At 48.1% G+C, this 22165-nt stretch overlaps 1 protein-coding gene across 1 annotated transcript in view; it reads left to right on the top strand.

Moving 5' to 3' along the window:
- LOC140191426 (ankyrin repeat domain-containing protein 33B-like) overlaps positions 1-21402 on the top strand; it is a 75700-nt gene extending 54298 nt beyond the window's left edge. Inside the window, exon 3 of the mRNA XM_072248840.1 lies at positions 18209-21402. Within this exon, the coding sequence (XP_072104941.1) occupies positions 18209-19023 (815 nt within the window). The 3' untranslated portion in view covers positions 19024-21402. The remainder of the gene's footprint in view (positions 1-18208) is intronic.
- Positions 21403-22165: the final 763 nt, after the last annotated feature.

Here is a 22165-nt window from a genome sequence, read left to right as displayed (position 1 = left end):
GGGGGAGTAGTGAGGGTGCACATTGTGTGTGAGGGAGTGGGGAGGGTGAACATTGGGTGTGAGGGAGTGGGGAGGGTGCACATTGGGTGTGGGGGAGTGGGGAGGGTGCACATTGGGTGTCAGGGAGTGGGAGTGTGCACATTGGGTGCGAGGGAGTGGGGAGGGTGCACATTGGGTGTGGGGGAGTAGTGAGGCTGAACGTTGGGTGAGTGGGAGTGGTGAGGGTGCACATTGGGTGTGAGGGAGTGGGGAGGGTGTACATTGAGTGTGAGGGAGTGGGAGTGTGCACATTGGGTGTGGGGGAGTGGGGAGGGTGCACATTGGGTGTGGGGGAGTGGGGAGGGTGCACATTGGGTGTGATGGAGTGGGGTGGGTGCACATTGAGTGTGAGGGAGTGGGGAGGGTGAACATTGGGTGTGGGGGAGTAGTGAGGCTGAACGTTGGGTGAATGGGAGTGGTGAGGGTGCACATTGGGTGTGAGGGAGTGGGGAGGGTGAACATTGGGTGTGATTGAAAGGGGAGGGTGCACATTGGGTGTGAGTGAGTGGGGAGGGTACACATTGGGTGTGGGGGAGTGGGGAGGGTGAACATTGGGTGTGATGGAGTGGGGTGGGTGCACATTGGGTGTGAGGGAGTGGGGAGGGTGAACATTGGGTGTGGGGGACTGGTGAGGGTTCATATTGGGTGTGGTAGAGTGGGGAGGGTGAACATTGAGTGTGAGGGAGTAGGAGGGTGCACATTGGGTGTGGGGGAGTGGGGTGGGTGCACATTGGGTGTGAGGGAGTAGTGAGGGTGTACATTGAGTGTGAGGGAGTAGTGAGGGTGCACATTGGGTGTGATGGAGTGGGGTGGGTGCACATTGAGTGTGAGGGAGTAGTGAGGGTGCACATTGGGTGTGAGGAAGTGGTGAGAGTGAACATTGGGTGTTGGTGAGTAGTGAGGGTGAACATTGGGTGAGTGGGAGTGGTGAGGGTGCACATTGGGTGTGAGGGAGTGGGGAGGGTGAAAATTGTATGTGATGGAGTGGGGAGGGTGAACATTGTGTGTGATGGAGTGGGGAGGGTGCAAATTAGGTGTCAGGGAGTGGGGAGGGTGCACATTAGGTGTCAGGGAGTGGGAGGGTGCACATTGCGTGTGAGAGAGTGGGGAGGGTGAACATTGGGTGTGAGGGAGTGGGGAGGGTGCACGTTGGGTGTGGGGGAGTGGTGAGGATTCATATTGGGTGTGATGGAGTGGGAGGGTGAATATTGAGTGTGAGGGAGTAGTGAGGTTGCACATTGGGTGTGAGGGAGTGGTGAGGGTGAACATTGGGTGTTGGTGAGTAGTGAGGGTGCACATTGAGTGTGAGAGAGTAGGAGGGTGCACATTGGGTGTGAGGGAGTGGGGAGGGCGAACATTGGGTGTGAGGGAGTGGGGTGGGTGCACATTGAGTGTGAGGGAGTGGGGAGGGTGAACATTGGGTGTGGGGGAGTGGTGAGGGTTCATATTGGGTGTGATGGAGTGGGGAGGGTGAACATTGAGTGTGAGGGAGTAGGAGGGTGCACATTGGGTGTGGGGGAGTGGTGAGGGTGAACATTGGGTGTCGTGGAGTGGGGAGGGTGCACATTGGGTGTGAGGGAGTAGTGAGGGTGCACATTGGGTGTGAGGGAGTGGGGAGGGTAAACATTGGGTGTGAGGGAGTGGGGAGGGTGAACATTGAGTGTGAGGGAGTGGGGAGGGTGCACATTGGGTGTGAGGGATTGGGAGGGTGAACATTGGGTGTGGGGGAGTGGTGAGGGTGCACATTGGGTGTGGGGGAGTGGGGAGGGTGAACATTGGGTGTGAGGGAGTGGGGAGGGTGCACATTGGGTGTGAGGGAGTGGGGTGGGTGCACATTGAGTGTGAGGGGGTAGGAGGGTGAACATTGGGTGTGGAGGAGTGGTGAGGGTTCATATTGGGTGTGATGGAGTGGGGAGGGTGAACATTGAGTGTGAGGGAGTAGGAGGGTGCACATTGGGTGTGAGGGAGTGGGAGGGTGCACATTGGGTGTGGGGGAGTGCTGAGGGTGCACATTGGGTGTGGGGGAGTAGTGAGGGTGCACATTGGGTGTGAGGGAGTGGGAGTGTGCACATTGGGTGTGGGGGAGTGGGGAGGGTGCACATTGGGTGTGATGGAGTGGGGTGGGTGCACATTGAGTGTGAGGGAGTAGTGAGGGTGCACATTGGGTGTGAGGAAGTGGTGAGAGTGAACATTGGGTGTTGGTGAGTAGTGAGGGTGAACATTGGGTGAGTGGGAGTGGTGAGGGTGCACATTGGGTGTGAGGGAGTGGGGTGGTGAAAATTGTATGTGATGGAGTGGGGAGGGTGCAAATTAGGTGTCAGGGAGTGGGGAGGGTGCACATTAGGTGTCAGGGAGTAGGAGGGTGCACATTGCGTGTGAGAGAGTGGGGAGGGTGAACATTGGGTGTGAGGGAGTGGGGAGGGTGCACGTTGGGTGTGGGGGAGTGGTGAGGGTTCATATTGGGTGTGATGGAGTGGGAGGGTGAATATTGAGTGTGAGGGAGTAGTGAGGTTGCACATTGGGTGTGAGGGAGTGGTGAGGGTGAACGTTGGGTGTTGGTGAGTAGTGAGGGTGAACATTGAGTGTGAGAGAGTAGGAGGGTGCACATTCGGTGTGAGGGAGTGGGGAGGGTGCACATTAGGTGTGAGGGAGTGGGGAGGGTGCACATTGGGTGTGAGGGAGTGGAGAGGGTGAACATTGGGTGTGGGGGAGTGGTGAGGGTTCATATTGGGTGTGATGGAGTGGGAGGGTGAATATTGGGTGTGAGGGAGTAGTGAGGGTGCACATTGGGTGTGAGGGAGTGGGGAGGGTGAACATTGGGTGTTGGTGAGTAGTGAGGGTGAACATTGGGTGAGTGGGAGTGGTGAGGGTGCACATTGGGTGTGAGGGAGTGGGGAGGGTGAACATTGTGTGTGATGGAGTGGGGAGGGTGCAAATTAGGTGTCAGGGAGTGGGCAGGGTGCATATTAGGTGTCAGGGAGTAGGAGGGTGCACATTGCGTGTGAGAGAGTGGGGAGGGTGAACATTGGGTGTGAGGGAGTGGGGAGGGTGCACATTGGGTGTGGGGGAGTGGTGAGGGTGCACATTGGGTGTCGGGGAGTGGGGAGGGTGAACATTGGGTGTGAGGGAGTGGGGTGGGTGCACATTGAGTGTGAGCGAGTAGGAGGGTGAACATTGGGTGTGGGGGAGTGGGGAGGGTGCACATTGGGTATGGGGGAGTGGGGAGGGTGAACATTGGGTGTGGGGGAGTAGGTGGCCGCACATTGGGTGTGGAGGAGTGGGTGGGTGCATATTGGTTGTGATGGAGTGGGGAGGGTGCACATTGGGTGTGAGGGAGTAGGAGGGTGAACATTGGGTGTGGGGGAGTAGGTGGGTGCACATTGGGTGTGGAGGAGTGGGTGGGTGCATATTGGTTGTGATGGAGTGGGGAGGGTGCACATTGGGTGTGAGGGAGTAGGAGGGTGAACATTGGGTGTGAGGGAGTGGGGTCGGTGCACATTGAGTGTGAGGGATTGGGGAGGGTGAACATTGGGTGTGGGGGAGTGGTGAGGGTTCATATTGGGTGTGATGGAGTGGGGAGGGTGAACATTGAGTGTGAGGGAGTAGGAGTGTGCACATTGGGTGTGGGGGAGTGGGGAGGGTGAACATTGGGTGTGGTGGAGTGGGGAGGGTGCACATTGGGTGTGAGGGAGTAGGAGGGTGCACATTGGGTGTGGGGGAGTAGGAGGGTGCACATTGGGTGTGAGGGAGTGGGGAGGGTAAACATTAGGTGTGAGGGAGTGGGGAGGGTGAACATTGAGTGTGAGGGAGTAGGAGGGTGCACATTAGGTGTGAGGGATTGGGAGGGTGAACATTGGGTGTGGGGGAGTGGTGAGGGTGCACATTGGGTGTGGGGGAGTGGGGAGGGTGAACATTGGGTGTGAGGGAGTGGGGAGGGTGCACATTGGGTGTGAGGGAGTGGGTGGGTGCACATTGTGTGTGAGGGAGTAGAGGGTGCACATTGGGTGTGGGGGAGTGGGGAGGGTGAACATTGGGTGTGAGGGAGTAGTGAGGGTGCACATTGTGTGTTAGGGAGTGGGGAGGGTGAACATTGGGTGTGATGGAGTGGGGCGGGTGCACATTGAGTAACAGGGAGTGGGGAGGGTGAACATTGGGTGTGGGGGAGTAGGTGGGTGCACATTGGGTCTGGAGGAGTGGGTGGGTGCATATTGGTTGTGATGGATTGGGGAGGGTGCACATTGGGTGTGAGGGAGTAGGAGGGTGAACATTGGGTGTGGGGGAGTAGGTGGGTGCACATTGGGTGTGGAGGAGTGGGTGGGTGCATATTGGTTGTGATGGAGTGGGGAGGGTGCACATTGGGTGTGAGGGAGTAGGAGGGTGAACATTGGGTGTTCGGGAGTGGTGAGGTTGCACATTGGGTGTGAGGGAGTGGGGAGGGGGAGCACAGAGAGAGAGCTTTGGATGCCTCTCTCCCTTCTTAAAAGTGAAGTGATATTTACAATTTTCCAATCCTCCATACTGTCCAGTTTTCCTATCGTCCGCGTGCAATTTTGAGGGATCTGTGGATGTGCTCCCTCAGATCCCTCTGTTCCTCCACAAAGTTAAGAATCCTGTCATCAACCCTGTATTCTGCCTTCAAATTCATCCTTCCATAGTGAATCACACACAGTTTTCTGGTTTGAACTCCTTCTGCCACTTCTCAGTCCAGCTCTGCATCCCGTCAATGACGCACAACATCCTTCTACACCATTATCAACTCTTCCAACCATTGTGCCATCTGCAAACTTACTATCCCACCCTTCTGCAGCCTCATCCAAGTCACTTATAAAAGTCACAAAGAACAGGAGTCCCAGAACAGATCCCTGCAGAACACCATTGGTCACTGATCTGCAGGCAGAATTCATTCCAGTTGCAACCACCCTCTGCCTTCTGTGGGCAAGCCAATTCTGAATCCTCATGGCTATGTTTCCCTGGTTCCCATACCTACTGACTTTCTGAATGACCATGTCATGGGGAACCTTGTCAAACACCTTACTAAAGTCCATATACATCACATCCCCTGCTCTATCTTCAGTGAGCTTTGTCACATCCTCAAAGAATTCAGTCAGTTTTGTGAGGCACGACCAACCCCTCACAAAGCCATGCTGACTATCCCTAATCAGTTAATGCTTCTCAAAATGCTTGTAAATCCTGTCTCTAAGAAACTTCTCCAATAATTTGCCCACCACTGAAGTAAGACTCACTGATCTCATTCCCAGGATTATTCCTACTCTCTTTCTTGAACAAAGGAATTAAATTTGCCACCATCCAATCATCTGGCACTACTCCTGTAGCCAGTGACAATGCAAACACCTTTGCCAATCGCACAGCAATCTACTCCCTCGCTTCCATCCACAACCAGGGGTATATCCAGTCTGTTCCAGGGACTTATCTATCCCAATATTTTCCAAAGCTTCATCACATACTCTTTCTTAATGGTGACATATCAGGCTGTTTTACGCTGTTCTCACATTCGTCAAGGTCCATCTCACTGGTGAATACTGAAGCAAAGTATTCATTAAGGAACTTCCCTGCCTCCTCCAACTCCAGGCACACGTTTCCTATTCTGTCCCAGATCAGTCGCACCCTCACTCTAGTCAGCCTCCTGTTCTTCACGTATACGTAGAACACCTTGGGTTTTTCCTTAATCCTAGATGCCAAGACCTTCTCATGTCCTCTTTTAGGTCTCCTAACAAAGGATAGTATCACAGCTGCAGAAAAGGGGGACATCCTGGAACGATTGTCTACTGAGTCAGTGTGGGTGGAAGTCAGCTTCCGTTACCTATTACTGGTCTGGTACCTAATAAAACCATGATATGGCAAGCCTATCGAAAAGTTTTGCAAGGCCCTGCTCATGTTTTAAATTTTGTGCACAGCTTGCTTACCTCCAAACAAGCGATTGCTCACAATATCTCAAGCCCTCTAATAGTTTTGTCCTATGGAGGCAGGGAAAGGGTATTGTTCAAGAAATGGAGTAGGGATAACTCTTACCTCAGTTGTGGGCATGTTATTGGAGAAGATTCTTAGAGACAGGATGGCTCTGTGAGAGGTAGGTCAAGCTTTGTGAGCTTGATTGACTTCCTTGAGGAAGTTGCAAAGCACATTGATGAAGGTAGAGCAGTAGATGTGGTGTATGTAGATTTTAGTAAGGTGTTTGATAAGCTTCCTCATGGGAGACTCATTCAGAAAGTCAAAAGGCATGGGATCCAAGGAAGCTTGTCTGTGTGGATTCAGAATTGGCTTGCCCCAGCAGGCAGAGGGTGTTTTAGATGGAGTGCATTCAGGCGGTGACCAGTGGTGTTCTGCAGGGATCTGTACTGGGGACCCTGCTCTGTGATTTTTTTATAAATGACCTGGATGAGGAAGTGGGAGGGTAGGTTAGTAAGTTTGCAGATGGCACAGAGGTTGGTGGAGTTGTGGATAGTGTAGAAAGTTGCTGTCAATTACAATGGAACACTGACAGGATGCATAGTGCATAGCTGGACAGAGAAGTGGCAGGTGGAGTTCAATATGAAAAACTGTGGTGTGATTCACTTTGGATAGTCAAATTTGAAGGCAGAATACAGAGTTAATGGCAGGATTCTTAGCAGTGTGGAGAAACAGAGGGATCTTATTCAATGGATTTAACAGAACTCATTCAATAGATGTATTAACTTTTAATAATCCAATGCTCTATAAAACTCTGGTTAGACCACATTTGGAGTATTGTGTTCAGTTCTGGTCACTTCATTTTCGGAAGGATGCGTAAGATTTAGAGAGGGTGCAGAGGAGATTTACCAGGATGCTGTCTGGGTTAGAGAGCATGTCTGATGAGGATAGGTTGAGTGAGCTAGGGCTTTTCTTTTTGGAGCGAAGGAGGATGAAAGGTGACTAGATAGAACTGTACAAGATGATAAGAGGCATAGATCAAGTGTGGACAGACAGTTCCTTTCTCCCCAGGGCAGCAATGGCTACTACAAGGGGGCCTAACTTTAAGGTGTTTGGAGGAAAGCATAGAGAGGATGTCAGAGGTAGTATTTTTCATATACACAGAGAGCAGTACTTTGGTGGAGCATGCTGCCAGGGATTGTGGTAGAAGCAAATACACTAAGGACATTTAAGAGATTCTTAGATAGGCCCATAGGCAGAAAAATGGAGGGCTATGTAGGAAGGAAGAGTTAGATTGATCTTGGAATAGGTTAAAGTGTCGGCACAGCATCATGGGCTGAAGGGCCTGTAATGTGCTGTACTGGTCTATGTACTACTAGGTCCTGGGGCTCAATACCTCCCTTTGCAAATGGATCCTTAACATCCTGACCAACAGACCCCAAACAGTAAGGGTAAGCAACAACACCCCTGTCATGATTATTGTCAACACCGGTGCTCCACAAGATTGTGTCCTCTGTCCCCTACTCTACTCCCTGTACACTCATGACTGTGTGGCCCAACTCCACCTACCAGTGTGCAGTAGTAGGCCAGATCTCTAATATTGATGAGCCAGAGTACAGGATCGAGAGTCTAGTGATACGTTGTCATGACAGAAATATTTCCCTCAGCATCAGCAATAAAAGAGCTGGTGGTTGACCAGGAAGAGGGATGATGCACACATTCCTGTTGGTTTACATCAATGGAGCTGAAGTTGAGCACTGCAAGTTCTTTAGTCAGAGGGTGGTGAATCTGTGGAAGTCATTGCCACAGAGGGCTCTGAAGGCCAAGTCATTGGGTATATTTAAAGTGGAGGTTGATAAGATCTTGATTAGTAAGAGCATCAAAGGTTACAAGGAGAAGGCAAGAGAATGGAGTTGAGATGGATAATAAATCAGTCATGATGAAATGGAAGAGCAGACTCAATGGCCCAAATGGCCTAATTCTCCTCCTATGTCTTATGGTGTTAATATCATCAATAGCCTGTCCGGAACCAACTACGTAGACACCATGGATAAAAAAAACACAACAATATCTCTACTTCCTCTGTAGGCTATAGAAATTTGGCATTTTCCCCATTGACCCTCACTAGTTTTTATAGATGCACCATAGAAGTCATTTTATCTACATGCATCAAGGCTTGGTATGGCAACTGCTCTGCAAGAAACTGCAGCAAATCATGGATACAGCTCAGCACCATGGCAACAAGCCTTCCTTCCATGGAATCTGTCTATACTTCTTGCTGCTTTGGTAAAAAAGCCAAAATAATTTCAGACCTCTCCCACCCCAGATATTCTCTCTTCTTCCCCCTCCCATTGGGAAGGAGATACAAAAGCCTGAAAACACACACCACCAGGCCCAAGGACAGCTTCTATACCACTGTCGAACAGTCCCCTACTACAATAAGATAGATTGTGAGGTCAAGAATACACCTCATCATGGCAGCAGGGACATCAATGGGAGTGGAATCAAGTAGAGAGTGGTCCCTATGGTTAAGCTGAGAGGTGGGGTGAGGGAAACTTCTCTGCATTCTTTTCTGTTAAATAATGTTTTCCCTGTAACAAGATGACCAAAACTGTTACAATGCTCCAAGTGCAGCCTCACCAACATCTTGTACAACTGCAACGTAACGGCCCGATTCCGATACTCAGTGCCCCAACTGATGAAGACCAGCGCGCCAGGTGTCTTCTTCTACACCCGAACTAACTGTGACACCAATTTCTGCAAACTATGCCTTTGCACCCCTCCATCCCACTGCTCCCTAACACTTCCAGGGCCTTACCATTCTCAGTGCAAGTCCTATCTGCTTTGATCTCCCAAAATGCAATACCTCACTAAATGGTCTAATTTTAAATCCACCAGTGTTCCTCCTTCTGGTTCCCTTTCTATCACCTGTGTTGGAATATTTGCCTGTGTGACTGGAGAATGGAAGCAGGGCTGTGAAGGGATACAAGACGGCACTTAACTGTGATGGTATGCACAACCCACATAACTGAACATGAAACATAGAATGGCACAGTACAGCACAGGCCCTTTGGCCCACAATGTTGTTATCAGGAAATGTAAAGGAAGCTTGACCCAAAACTAGAGCAGCAGAGACAACTTAACAGTGAACAATATCTTAGAAACATAGAAAACCTACAGCACAATACAGGCCCTTCGGCCCACAATGCTGAGCTGAACACATACTTACTTTAGAAATTACCTGGGGTTACCCACAGCCTTCTATTTTTCTAAGCTCCATGTACCTATCCAGGAGTCTCTTAAAAGACCCTATCATATCCACCTCCACCACCATCACCGGCAGCCCATTCCACACACTCACCACTCTCTGCATAAAAAACTTACCCCAACATCTCCTCTGTACTTACTTCCAAGCACCTTAAAACTGTGCCCTCTCATGTTCGCCATTTCAGCCCTGGGAAAAGGCCTCTGACTAGCCACACGATCAATGCCTCTCATCATCTTATACAACTCTATCAGGTCACCTCTCATCCTCCAACGCTCCAAGGAAAAAAGGCCGAGTTCACTCAACCTATTCTCACAAGGCTTGCTTCCCAATCCAGGCAACATACTTGTCAATCTCCTCTGCACCCTTTCTGTAGTTTCCACATCCCTCTTGTCATGAGGCGACCAGAACTGAGCACAGTACTCCAAGTGGGGTCTGACCAGGGTCCTATATAGCTGTAACATTACCTCTCAGCTCTTAAACTCAATCCCACGATTGATGAAGGCCAATGCATCGTATGCCTTCTTAACCACAGAGTCAACCTGTGTAGCAGCTTTGAGTGTCCTATGGACTCGGACCCCAAGATCCCTCTGATCCTCCACACTGCCAAGAGTCTTACCATTAATGCTATATTTTGCCATCATATTTGACCTACCAAAATAAACCACTTCACACTTATCTGGGTTGAACTCCATCTGCCACTTCTCAGCCCAGTTTTGCATCCTATCAATGTCCTGCTGTAACCTCTGACAGCCCTCCACACTAGCCACAACACCCCCAACCTTTGTGTCATCAGCAAATTTACTAACCCATCCCTCTACTTCCTCATCCAGGTCATTTATAAAAATCACAAAGAGAAGAGGTCCCAGAACAGATCCCTGAGGCACACCGACCTCCATGCAGAATATGACCCATCTACAACCACTCTTTGCCTCCTGTGGGCAAGCCCGTTCTGGATCCACAAAGCAATGTCCCCTTGGATCCCATGCCTCCTTACTTGCTCAATAAGCCTTGCATGGGGTAGCTTATCAAATGCAATTTGATGCAATTTTGCATTTTACTAATAAAGTGCAAAATAACAAGCCACCATGGGCCACAAAACAAGAGAGAACGGTTACTTAACACAACAAGGCAACAAGGTAACTGAAGGCTAGGAACAACTGGTTGAGGCCATTTGGTTTGTTTGAGAGAACAGGAAATGTTCTTCTTGTAAAGTTTAATGGTGGTCGGCAGACCAACATAAAGTGCATTACCATCACCTACTGAGTTGGAGCGTGGAGAAAAGAGACAGGAAGTATACCCAATAAATTCCACCCCCAAAAATATTCAAATAATATTGAAAAGCTTAATGATTTTCAGAAAGTCAAATATGCACTTCTATTCATTACAATGACAATGATATCCTAACAAATGTTCCATGTGTCTGTCCCAAAGATCTCAATTTAGCAATTAGATGTTTTCTTTGCACTTCATAACAATTCCATTCAAACAATGTATGCTGCACTGTTTCTAGATATGTGCACTCCCTACAAATGCTCGTATCATGCATATTCATTCTGAACAGGGAATTATTCAACCTACTATGTCCGATACATAAATGTGAGTATAACTTCTTCCCTTCTTTTATACCCATCTCCCAGATGAGTTTTCAACATCCTCTGAATTTTATATAAATGTCATCCTTCCTTTTCCTTATCCCAACTTTGTTGCCACAATGATTGAATAGACTTATTTATTATGGCTTTCATCTCCCCCTTATGCAAGAGCACTACTACATTTACATCCTTAATTTTAAGTGATTACTTGAAAAGAATGTCTGCCACCTTGTTTCATTCACCCCCAACATGGGCAGGGAGCCATGAGAAATGTATATACAAGCCCAGACCCTGCAGCCTCAACAGATGTTCCCCAATCTCAAGAACAATGTCTGGCTACAATTTGAGATACCTGTTTTAATAGATGTTAAGACTGAGAATTAATCAGAGCACAAAAGTACATAATCAGGGTATACTTCTTCGATCCATTCCAAGGCTAAAATAATAGCAACCATCTTAAAGGTTTCAAAGGTACGTTTAATGTCAGAGAAATGTATACAATATACATCCTGAAATTCTGTTTCTTCACAACCATCCACGAAAACAGTGCCCCAAAGAATGAATGACAGTTAAAATGTTAGAACCCCAAAGTTTCCCCCCAGCTCCCCTCCCTCCCGCGTGTAAGCAGCAGCAAATCAACGACCCCCCCACCCACCAGCAAAAAAGCATCAGCATCCCCCACCAAGCACTCAAGCATGCAGCAAAGCATCAATAAAGGCACAGGCTTGCAGTACCCCAAAGACTACTTGTTCACCCGATAATTCGACATAGCACAGTCTCCCTCTCTCCCTAATAAGGGAAAAAGCAATGTCCCCATTTCACAGCGAGAGGGGAGACATAACAAAACAACTCGCTGATTTACGATGTTAAAAGTCTGTTGCGTTGCTTTTACCGAGCTCTGTGCCCAAAGAACTCTGGTCTGTGGGCACACAGCCAGCAGCCAGCTTTCAATCTTCTGTGTATTCCCACGACACACCTGCGGAGGCACCGACCTCAAGTCTGCCCGCCTCGAAAGCCACCAAATCCTGTAACCCCAAAGGCGTGCTAGTCTTCTAGGCCACGTCCATGGTATATCGCATAGCGGCCAGTTGTGATACCCCGAGAGCAGGTCCCATTCCCGCAAAGAAACGAAGCCAGTGCCCCACCTGAAAGATTTTGTGCCCATAATATTTCCTAATACTTTTTTCCAAATCGTTAGTTAGTCTAATTAGATTGATATCAGAAGCAGGTCCACATTCAAAACTCAACAAAACTCTTCCTTCCTTTTTTTATTTAAATCCCGTCTATTTGCCTTCATCACTGGACAATAAGCCACTACAATCCTCCATTTCCATTTCCAAGAAAACCGCTATTCACCTTCCTCCGTACAACTGCTATCGCCCAATACCACCTCCTATTTGCTATGTCCATCTTCTCCGTCACTTCCTGCCATATCTACCTCCCTTCCTGCCTGAATGTAACTCCCAACAGCAGGATCAGTCCTTTGATCCAACTCCAACCAACAGCTACGTTATTTACACATGAGCACTCACCACCTCGTATTTGAGGTGATCAGCGAACAAGGGCTGTTCATGAGAGCTGGGTTTATATGGGCTCCAGGTGATGATTTGGAAACAAGTGGGAGGGGACTCCTGTTAGCAGGGTGGAGACTGGGAGGTGCCTGCATGTGCAAGCCTGTCACGACCCCACACCCTGTCCTAGGGCCAGCACCCGAAGGCCCAGAACGATCCAGATGGGTCGAGTGGAACTCCTCGATGAGCAATGGATCTGAGATAAAACTGGACAGCACCCAAAACCTCACCTCCAGGCTGTACCCTTCCCAGTTGGCCAGGTACTGCACACCCCATCCATAACGCCGTGAATCCGTCAATGGGTGAACCCTGTATACTGGAGCACCTTCCACCATTGTTGGTTCCAGAGGTTCAGGCTCAGGTGGGTCGAGTGGTCCATGGACAATGGTCTTGAGGCAGGGCACGTGGAAGGTAGGTGTGATCCTGAGGGACAGGGGCAGCTGGAGATGGTAAATAACTATATTGATGTGATGGGTAATCTTGAAGGGACCAATGAATTGGGGTGAGAGCTTGCAGGAGGCAGTGTGCAGGGACAGATCTCAGGTAGACAGCCAGATATGGTCCCCAGGCTGGAGTTGACTGGCTGGGTGCTGACAGTGGTTAGCCAGGAGGCAGTGGGTGCAGTTAGCAGCTAGGATGTCCCTCTGTGTCCTCTTCTAAGCATTCTGGTATTGGTGAACCAGGGCCCTGGTGGACAGGACCTCCACCATTGGGAACAACAGAGGTTGGTAGCCATGAACACTTCAAAGGGTGATATACCCATGGCAGAGGAGGTGTTGTGTGTAGATTGTGGGAACAGTCTCGCCCAGAGCAGATACTTCTTCTGCATGGAAGGGTTAGAGGCAGTGAAGCATCACAGAAACTTCTCCACTTGATGAGTTTTTTTCTGAGTGTACATTGGTCTCCGGATGGTAACCAGAGGACAAACTCAGTGAGGTGCAGAGGAGGGAGCAGAAGGCTTGCCAGAAGCGGGAGATGAATTGTGGGACCCAGTCTGACACAATGTCCTGAGGGAAGCCATAGAGGTGAACTACATGTTGGAGAACCAGGCTCACTGTCTCAGCAGCTGACAGAAGCTTGAGAAGGCCAATGAAGTGAGCCGCCTTGGAGAACCAGACCACCACTGTCATGACCACCATGGGCAAGATGGCAGACCAGTGATGAAATCCATGGCGATGTGGGACCATGAGTGTTGAGGGACTGGCACAGAGCGCAAGAGCAGGGCCACTGGTTGGAGGAATTGGACTGGGCACATTGTGGGCAGACAGCAACAAACTGACAAAAATCTGCAATCATGGTGGGCCACCAGAACTAGCGTTGCAGAAAATCCAGGGTCCATCTTGTGCCTGGATGGCTGGTGAGGAGTGGGCCCACTGGAGTGCCTTAGAGCACACAGCTGCTGGCACATACATGCAGTTGTCAGGTGTGTCAGCCAGGGAAGGCTTGTGCTGTAGGGCCTGACAGATCTAGTTCTCAAGATCCAAGTGATCAGGGCGAGGAGCTGTGAGGATGAAATGATGGACTAAGGTTCAATCTCTGTTTCAGCTGTGTTGAACTGTTATGACAGGGCGTCTGCCTTAGTGTCCTTGGAGCTGGGTTGGTAGGAGATGAAGTTGTGTTGCTCAAAGAAGAGGGCCCAGCAAGCCCGACATGGGTTGAGTTGGTGGGTCAGTTGTCTGGATCTGAGGTTCTGGTGGTCAGTCCAGATCAGGAAGGGCTCGGTGTTTCCCATCAGCCAATGTCTCCATTCCTTCAAGGCCCATTTAATGGTGAGTAGCTCCCTGTCTGCTACTCCATTATGGCCCTTTGTAGAGTTGAACTTGCGTGAGAGGAAGATGCAGGGTGTGTCTTCCCATCTGTTCCTCACTGGGAGAGGATGGCACCAGTGCACATGATGTGTCCAGCTCTACCACAAAATGTCTAGAGAGGTTCAGATGGCAGAGAACTGGGGCAATGGTGAAGCACCTCATGAGCTCCCGGAAAGCATGGTATACAGCTCCAGACCAAGTCATCCATGAGGTGTGTGACTTGGTGAGGGAGGTGAGGGGAGCAGTGATTTGGCTGTAGTTTCTGATGAACTGCTGGTAGAAGTTGAAGAAGCTCAAGAAGTGCTGTAGCTGTTAGAGAGAGTGCAGCCAAGGTCATTCAATGGCTTTCTTTTGGTCCATGGTTATTTCTCTGGTTCCTTGGGGTGAAAGGAAGGAAATGACTGGGGTATGGAACTGGCATGTTGGTTTGAGGAGATGCTGAAGGACAGAATGGGCATGACAGTTGTGGTTTGGGGGTCCTTGGAGAAGATGAGGATGTCGTTGAGGTAGATGAACACATAACTGTGTTGCATATCTCGGAGGATTTTGTTAATGAAGGCTTGGAAATGGCTGAACTGTTGGAAAGTCTGAAAGGCATCACCAGGTATTCATAGTGGCCATTGGATGTTATGAACACCGACTTCCACTCATCCCCCTGGTGGATGCGGATCAGGTTGTACACACCCCATAGATTCAGTTTGGGGAAGATCTGAGCCCTATGGAGTGTTTCGAATGTGTTATCCATCACGGGTGAGGGCAATAGTTCCTAATGGTGATTTTGTTAAGTCCACCATAGTCAATGCAGAGATGAAGGTATCTATCTTTCTTTTTTACAAAGAAGAATCCTGCACCCGCTGGGGACTGGGATAGCCAAACGAAACCGTGCTGTAGTGCTACAATGAGGCAGTCATTTATCAGGAGGAAAGAGAGAGAACAGACGACTCCAGGGCAGGGTGGTGCCCAGAGGAGGTTGATCACGCAATTGTGAGGCAGCGGGGTGCTTGCCTCCCTCTTACTGAAGGCAATGGCAAAGTCATGCTACTCCTGTGAAAGCTTGGTGAGGTTAAGGGTTTCCTCTGATTTTTGGGGTGAAGTCAACGAAGTTTATAGGTAGGTGGGTCCCCAACTCAGCAATGAACTGTGAAGTGAGGGCTTGAGAGGAGAGCCAGGGGTAACCCAGAATGAGAGGAGTGTTGGGCAAGTCAGGATGGAGTTGCGATGCTCATGCTCACCGGCCATGTGCACGCTCCGACCATCCCAGACTCCAGGGGACATCCGCCAACGGCTGTGATACAGAAGGGGTGAGAGATAGACTCACAGTAGGGAGTCCAAGCTGTGCACAGAGTCTGATCCAGAAAGTTGCTTGCTGCACCAGAATCCAGCAGAGCCTCCTGTGTGCATAGAGCTGTCAGAGGATGGATAGAGACAGCGTTGAGCTATGGTGCTGGAATAAGGGGGCCAGAGGGAGCTTACTAGATAAAAGGACCCTTGTCTCTACCTGGCAGTGCCATATCCCAGACACAGTTGGTATTTAATGTGTGGGAAATCGGCGGCTCTGCAGTGAACACACAAGTTGTTTCTCCACCTCTTGGTGGGGTTAAGGGAGCTCTCCCTTACCAACTGGGCTCTGGAGGTGTTGACGCTGAGGGTCCTGCAGCCTGAAATGGTTCCAGTAACAGAAATGGGGTTCTGGATGATGAGCTGGTGGGTCGTTCCATAAGACACTTGTCAATACGGAGGGCCAAAGTGATGTGGTTTTTGCAGTGGGTGGTACCTCCTGGGTAGACAGCTTGTCTTTCAAGCACTCCGAGAGGCTGTGATGGTAATGAGCCAGCAGCACTTCCGCAATCCAGCCACGAGGGTCCTGAATTCCATGGTGTAATCCAGCAACAAGCGTGAGTCTTGTCACAGATGAAGTATCACATCTGCTGCCTTCCTTCCACTGCCTGGATGTTTGAAAACAGGATACATCTCCTCGGTGAATTCCTCATATTTATTGCAAATGGGGGTTTTATTGTCCCAGTTAGGGGTGGCCCAGGTCAGAGCTCGCCAAATCAAGGGAGAGATGACAAAGGTAATCTTGGCTCGGTCTGTAACATACAGAGATAGCTGAAGCTCAAAGCGTAAGCGCTGGGACAAGAAGTTGCAGCATCGGGTTGGGGATCTGTCAAAATATCCGGGCACCAGAATCTGGGGCTCCAAGGCAGGAGGTTGACTGGTGCAGAGTTCCTGTATTGAGATGGAGAGTTGGTTGAGAGTGACAAGCAGGTTTCCTGCTGCTTCGGGGTCGTGTGCTCCTTTCAAGTATACTCTGCTGGGTCAATCGCCGTCAACTCATCCTGTCAAGAAATGTAGAGGAGACTTGACCCAAAAAGCAGAGCAACAGAAACGGTTCAGCAGTAGGCAAGGCAAGGCAAGATGACAACTAGCTAAGGCTGACTGGTTTGTATGAGTGAACATGGATTGTGGATGAGAGCTGGGTTTAAATAGGCTGCAGGTGATGATAGGGAAATGAGTGGCAGGTGACTCCTGGTAGCTGGGTGGAGACTGGGTGGACTGACAGTTGTGCCAACCTTTCAATCTGCTTCAAGATAAATCTAACATTTCACTCTCTCGTAGTCCTCCATTTTTTTTGTCATCTATATGCCTACCTAAGAAGTTCTCAAATGTCCCTAAACGTACCAGACTCTGCCACCACCCCTGGCAGGGTGTTTCTTGCACCTGGCACTCTCTGTGTAAAAACACTTACCTCTGACATCACCCCATATTTTCATCCAAACATCTTATAAATATGACCCTTCATATTAGCCATTTCTGCCCTGGAGAAAAGTCTCTGGCTACCCGCTCAATCTATGCCTCTTATCTTGTACACCTCTATCAAATCACCTTTCATTCTCTTTCGCTCCAAAGTAAAAAGCCCTAGCTCAATCAATCTATCCTCATCAGACATGCTCTCTAATCCAGGCAGCATCCTGGTAAATCTCCTCTGCACTCTCTCTAAAGCTATCCTTCCTATAATGAGGTTATTAGAACTGAACACAATACTCCATCTGTGGTCTAACCAGGGTTTTATAGGGGTGATGTCAGAGGTAGTTTTTTTAGAGTGCACAAGTGGAGAAAAACAATAATAATGGCCTAGTCTCCATTATTGAATGGGAATAAATTATTTTCAAAAGTGTATGTAAGTGTTGGGTTGCGGTGGGACTCAAGTGCAGACCAATGAATACTTTTTCACCAGGATTTATTAGGGAGCACAAAGGCTTTCAAAAACAGAAGGCAGGCACGAATCCGAAATGGCGGACAGAGGTCTTAACCGGGAAAGACAGTCAGGCGAGGGCAGACAATCCAGAGTGCACAGGCAAAAATCAGGTCCAAGAACAGGCAAAATCCAAAACACAGAATCAGGCAAAACCGGTTGGCAGAAGTCGCAATGTCAGGCTAGAACGACACAGGTCAGAACTGGGACAAACTGACAGAGAATGCTAGTCAAGGCAGGGTTTAAATGGACAGGGTAATGAGTGAAAATTAGAAACAGGTGAGTGCAAATGAGGAGACAAGCAGGTAATTGGGGGAAGTCCAAAAAGGAAAGGGGCTGGGCCAGAATCCACATGGGCAGGTGAAAGAAAACAGAAATTAAAGACTGTCGTGATCCAGGGCTACCAGCAGAGGCCCTTCGACCCAGTGTTCAGGCCGGATCCTTAACAGTAAGATTTAGTCAACGTGCAGACATAGCTCTATTAGAGGCACCAGTTAAAAATTCTTCCATTATTCTTGAAAAAACAGTCTGTTATCACTACAGGGCTAAAGTACAGAAGAATTCCTGTAAGCCAACACTTACTATTGTGTAGATTATCCAGGGGGAAGCGATCAGAATTATCATGGATAACTGATCCTGCCATTCTTTGAAAGTTTTCATGCCATGATATGAACTCAAGGACTCACTGTTGATTTCCATCAGGCCCACTTGAATGGTAACCTGTTGCAAGGATACTGTCTGATTGGTTCATTGTTTGCTTTCACCAGGGGCAGATGCGCAGGCCAATGACCCCCATCGAGGCAGAACCACACAAGGGTGGGCCCTGCCCGCTGGGAGGTTTGAAGATTCTCTCCAAACCAAGCAGCCACTGGGTCGGACCTATGCCAAACAAGTTGAGGTTGGATATGCTCCAGAATGGTCAGATCACAAAGAACTGTCTGTGAAGGGAAAGACATCAGAATTTCAGTCAGAGAAAATTACCAATCAACTGAAATCCATGCTGAGAATAAAATTTCCATTCAATCCGGAAAAGGGTGGCGTGCTGGACTACGCAGTCAAGGTAACCACCAATCTATTCATTGCCACCACCTGCATGAACAATTGTCCAACAAGCTCCCCAGTTGTTGGAACGCACCAAGATGCAGTGACCAAAATAAGGAAGTGTTTCTCTCTGACTCAGGTGCCTGAAACTCTTCAGCAAAGCAAATGTGTGAAAGAGCCTGCTGGAGACATAACCCCTTCCATCTACTCTGAGAAGAGAAATGGAGCAAGGCCAAAGCAGAGGTCCCAGTCGATCAGCTCTAAAGCTGCTGGAGCTCATCCGATTGACTTTCCCTCCCTGTCTTTACCCAACAGGAATTGTGCTGTGCCCACCAGCTGCATTCCCCAGATTGAGCTCATCAAGGCTTCACCCCCCACATATGAAAGAGAGGACAAGCGATTGTCAAAGAACAAGAATTTACTCACCCTTCCAAAATGGAAGTACCAGCAAATGAGGGAAGACAGAAAAGCAGCCAAGGCTCTGAAAAATCAACTGATGGAAAAGAATAAGAGAGCACAGAAGTACAGCACTGTGTCATAGAGCCATTGGGTTATAGCACAGAAACAGGCTCTTCGGCCCTCCTAGCCTGTGCTCAACTATTATTTAGCCTAGTCCCATCAACCTTCACCTGGACCATAGCACTCCATACTTCTCTCATCCATGTAGAACATAAGACATAGGAGCAGAATTCGGCCATTTGCTTAAATGTTGCATTCAAGCCCTCATCCACCACTTCTGCTGGCAGTTTGATCCAAACGGAGTGAAGATCCCCCCTCAGTTTCTGCTTAAATATTTCACATTTCACCCTTAACCTATGACCTCTAGTTCTATTCCCATCCAACCTCACTGGAAAAATCCTGATTATTTACCCTATCTATACCCATCATGATTTTATATACCTCTTTCAAATCACTCCTCATTTGCCTTTCGCATAAAGTCCTAACCTATTCAACCTTTCTTCAAGTCCTGGCATCATCCTTGTAAATATTTCTCTGTACTCTTTCAATCTTATTGGTATCTTTCCTGTAAGTAGGTAACTAGAACTACATATAATATTCCAAATTAGGCGTCACCAATGTCTTATACAACTTTAACATAACATCACAACTCTTCTGCTCAGTACTTTAATTTATGAAGGCTAATCTGCCAAATGCACTCTTTATGACCCTATTTACCTGTGACATTACTTTTAAGGAATTATAGGCCTGTATTCCCAGATCCGTCTGTTCTGCCACACTCCTCAGTGCCCTACCGTTCACTGTGTAAGACCTACCCTGGTTGGTCCTACCAAAGTGCAACACCTCACACTTGTTTGTATTAAATTCCACCTGCTGTTTCTCTGGCTCATTCAGATCCCACTGAAAGCTTTGATAGCCTTCCTCATTGTCCACTATATCCCCAATCTTGGTGTCATCCGCAAATTTGCTGATCCAGTTTATCATATTTTCATCCAGATTGTTAATAAAGATGAGAAACAACATGACCCAGCAAGGTTCCCTGCACCGTACCACCAATGTGTGAAGACAAGACACTTGCTGATGTTTATCAAGCACTTTCTGAACTTTGTCAAATGACAAATCCTTCTCTTTGAGTTTTCAGCATTTGGTGGAACACTGACTGTTGCTGTTTCTAGATGTGCTTCAACGTAAGAAACATTGTGTGCCACCAGATATGTAGCCTGATATATTTACAGAAACAAACCAGAGAGATGGGATCAAAGGTTTCTCCATCTTGTGTAGGAGGTTATAAGCAATGAATGCAAACAGCATCCTGGCAAAGGTGATGGTCTCAAGCCCAATCATTGTGGCTAAAGATCTAACTGAAACCTCTATCCAAACTTCTGCAGAATGTGATGGAGAATGAGTTGCAGATAGGATGAGTTGGACCAATTACCTCAATGAACACAACATTATACAGAAAGATTTGGGGATGGGCCAAGATAGAAAGATAGTGCGGATCTGGAGTCTAAGTCTAAATCCAAAGCCATGAGGGTGTAAGACTTTCATTCTGGCAGGTCAGTGTTATGCACAAGGGACGTTGTTCCAGCACAGAAGCTGGGACTCAAGCCAAGTCTGACTGCTTGAGACTTCTCTTCAACATGAATCTATTACATTACATTCAATGAGGAACAGCAGGTTCGATCAGAATGTACCAGTGCCTTAAAAGTTGTGCCAGGAGGTCACATGGGCATTTAGTCATTGCACTCCCCCCTGACTGGTAGATCATGGCCAAAACAGCAGGAAAGTCAGAGAAGCTGGCTGTCAATCAGACGGCCAACATAAACAAGAGCAAACACGTGCAAGCCTTGTTTGAGCCTTGAACTTGGAGCCATCTTACTTCCAGTGTAAGGATCACACTGAGTTTTCAGCATGTGACTGCATATGGCTATACCATTGGCTAAGAGAAGACTAGTGAAGGCGAGGAATATAGGGGAGGCACGTAGCTACATGTTGGGGGCATTGGGTGGCTGAGAGCAGCCCGGGGTTCTGCCTTCTGTGTCTCTTGAATGACACCCAATGGAAAGTAAGGCACATAGAATACCTTGGGTTTGGCCATGAACCTCACTCTAAAGATCCACACTGGTAGAAAAGTCAGGCAGGCGACCACTGATAAATGATATGAACAGATGCCTTCAGGAGGAGTAGGGAAAGTGAGATAGAGAAAATGAATTGTATTTTTGACATTGTATATTTTTAACATATTATCCTGTGTGGTGTATCAACAAGCAACAGCAAAAGTAGCAGACTTAATCAATAATATTAACATATAAAAGGTATTGTGTGTAATCGTGTTAGAATGGACAGTGAAGGTATTTTACCTTGAGGTTTGTTGTTGATCAGAATGCATTGCTTTATTTCTGTGAATGAATATATTTTGTATAAGTACACTGTATGTTAAGTACAATAAAATTAAGACTAATTACAGGCAAATGGTTCCAAGGTTGTTAATCAGTAGTTTGTCCAATGTACTGTAGGTTTAGAATGGAGATGACCTTCTCCATCTGAGTAAGATTTTTAAAAACTAAAAATCTTGTAAATCTGAAATAAAGTTAGTCCAAGTCCATAGCTCTCTGAAAGTGTCCACGCAAAAACGGTGGTAAAAAAGGCATATGGCATGATTGTGCCTTTCAGTATGAGTGTCACGGCGTGCACTGAGAGACGACTGAACTCAGATGAGGAGGAACGACAGACTCCCATATTGAGCCAGAAATAAGGGTTTATTCATCGGAATGCCAACTGAACGTCGGTGACTTGACCAAGCAGCACCACGAGACAAACCATTTTCAAAACACCCACAAGGACCCCACGATGAGTGCTAATCAGGAGACCACTTTAAATAATCACACTATGCAGAAGCCCTGTGCCAGTCAAAATAAATTTGTCAAGTTCAAACAGAAAGCATGAGGGCTTAACAACCCTAGATAAGACAACAATGAACAAATACAGATGCAGGACCAGCAGGACTCATGACAGTGAAAGTTTGGAAGTCATGCTGCTAATGTATCAAACTTTGGTTAGACTATACGTGGGGCATTGTGTTCAGTTATTACAGGAAGGAAGTGGAGGCTTTTAAAAGGATGCAGAAGAGGTTTACTAGGATGCTGCCTGGATTAGAGGGTATGAGATATTAAAAGAGATTAGACAAACTTGGGTAATTTTCTCTGGAGCATCAGGGACTGAAG

The sequence above is a fragment of the Mobula birostris genome, chromosome X (assembly GCF_030028105.1).
Source record: "Mobula birostris isolate sMobBir1 chromosome X, sMobBir1.hap1, whole genome shotgun sequence".
Lineage (NCBI taxonomy): Eukaryota > Metazoa > Chordata > Chondrichthyes > Myliobatiformes > Myliobatidae > Mobula > Mobula birostris.
Note: the sequence above shows the minus strand (reverse complement) of the source record. Positions and strands in the feature narration are given on the sequence as shown.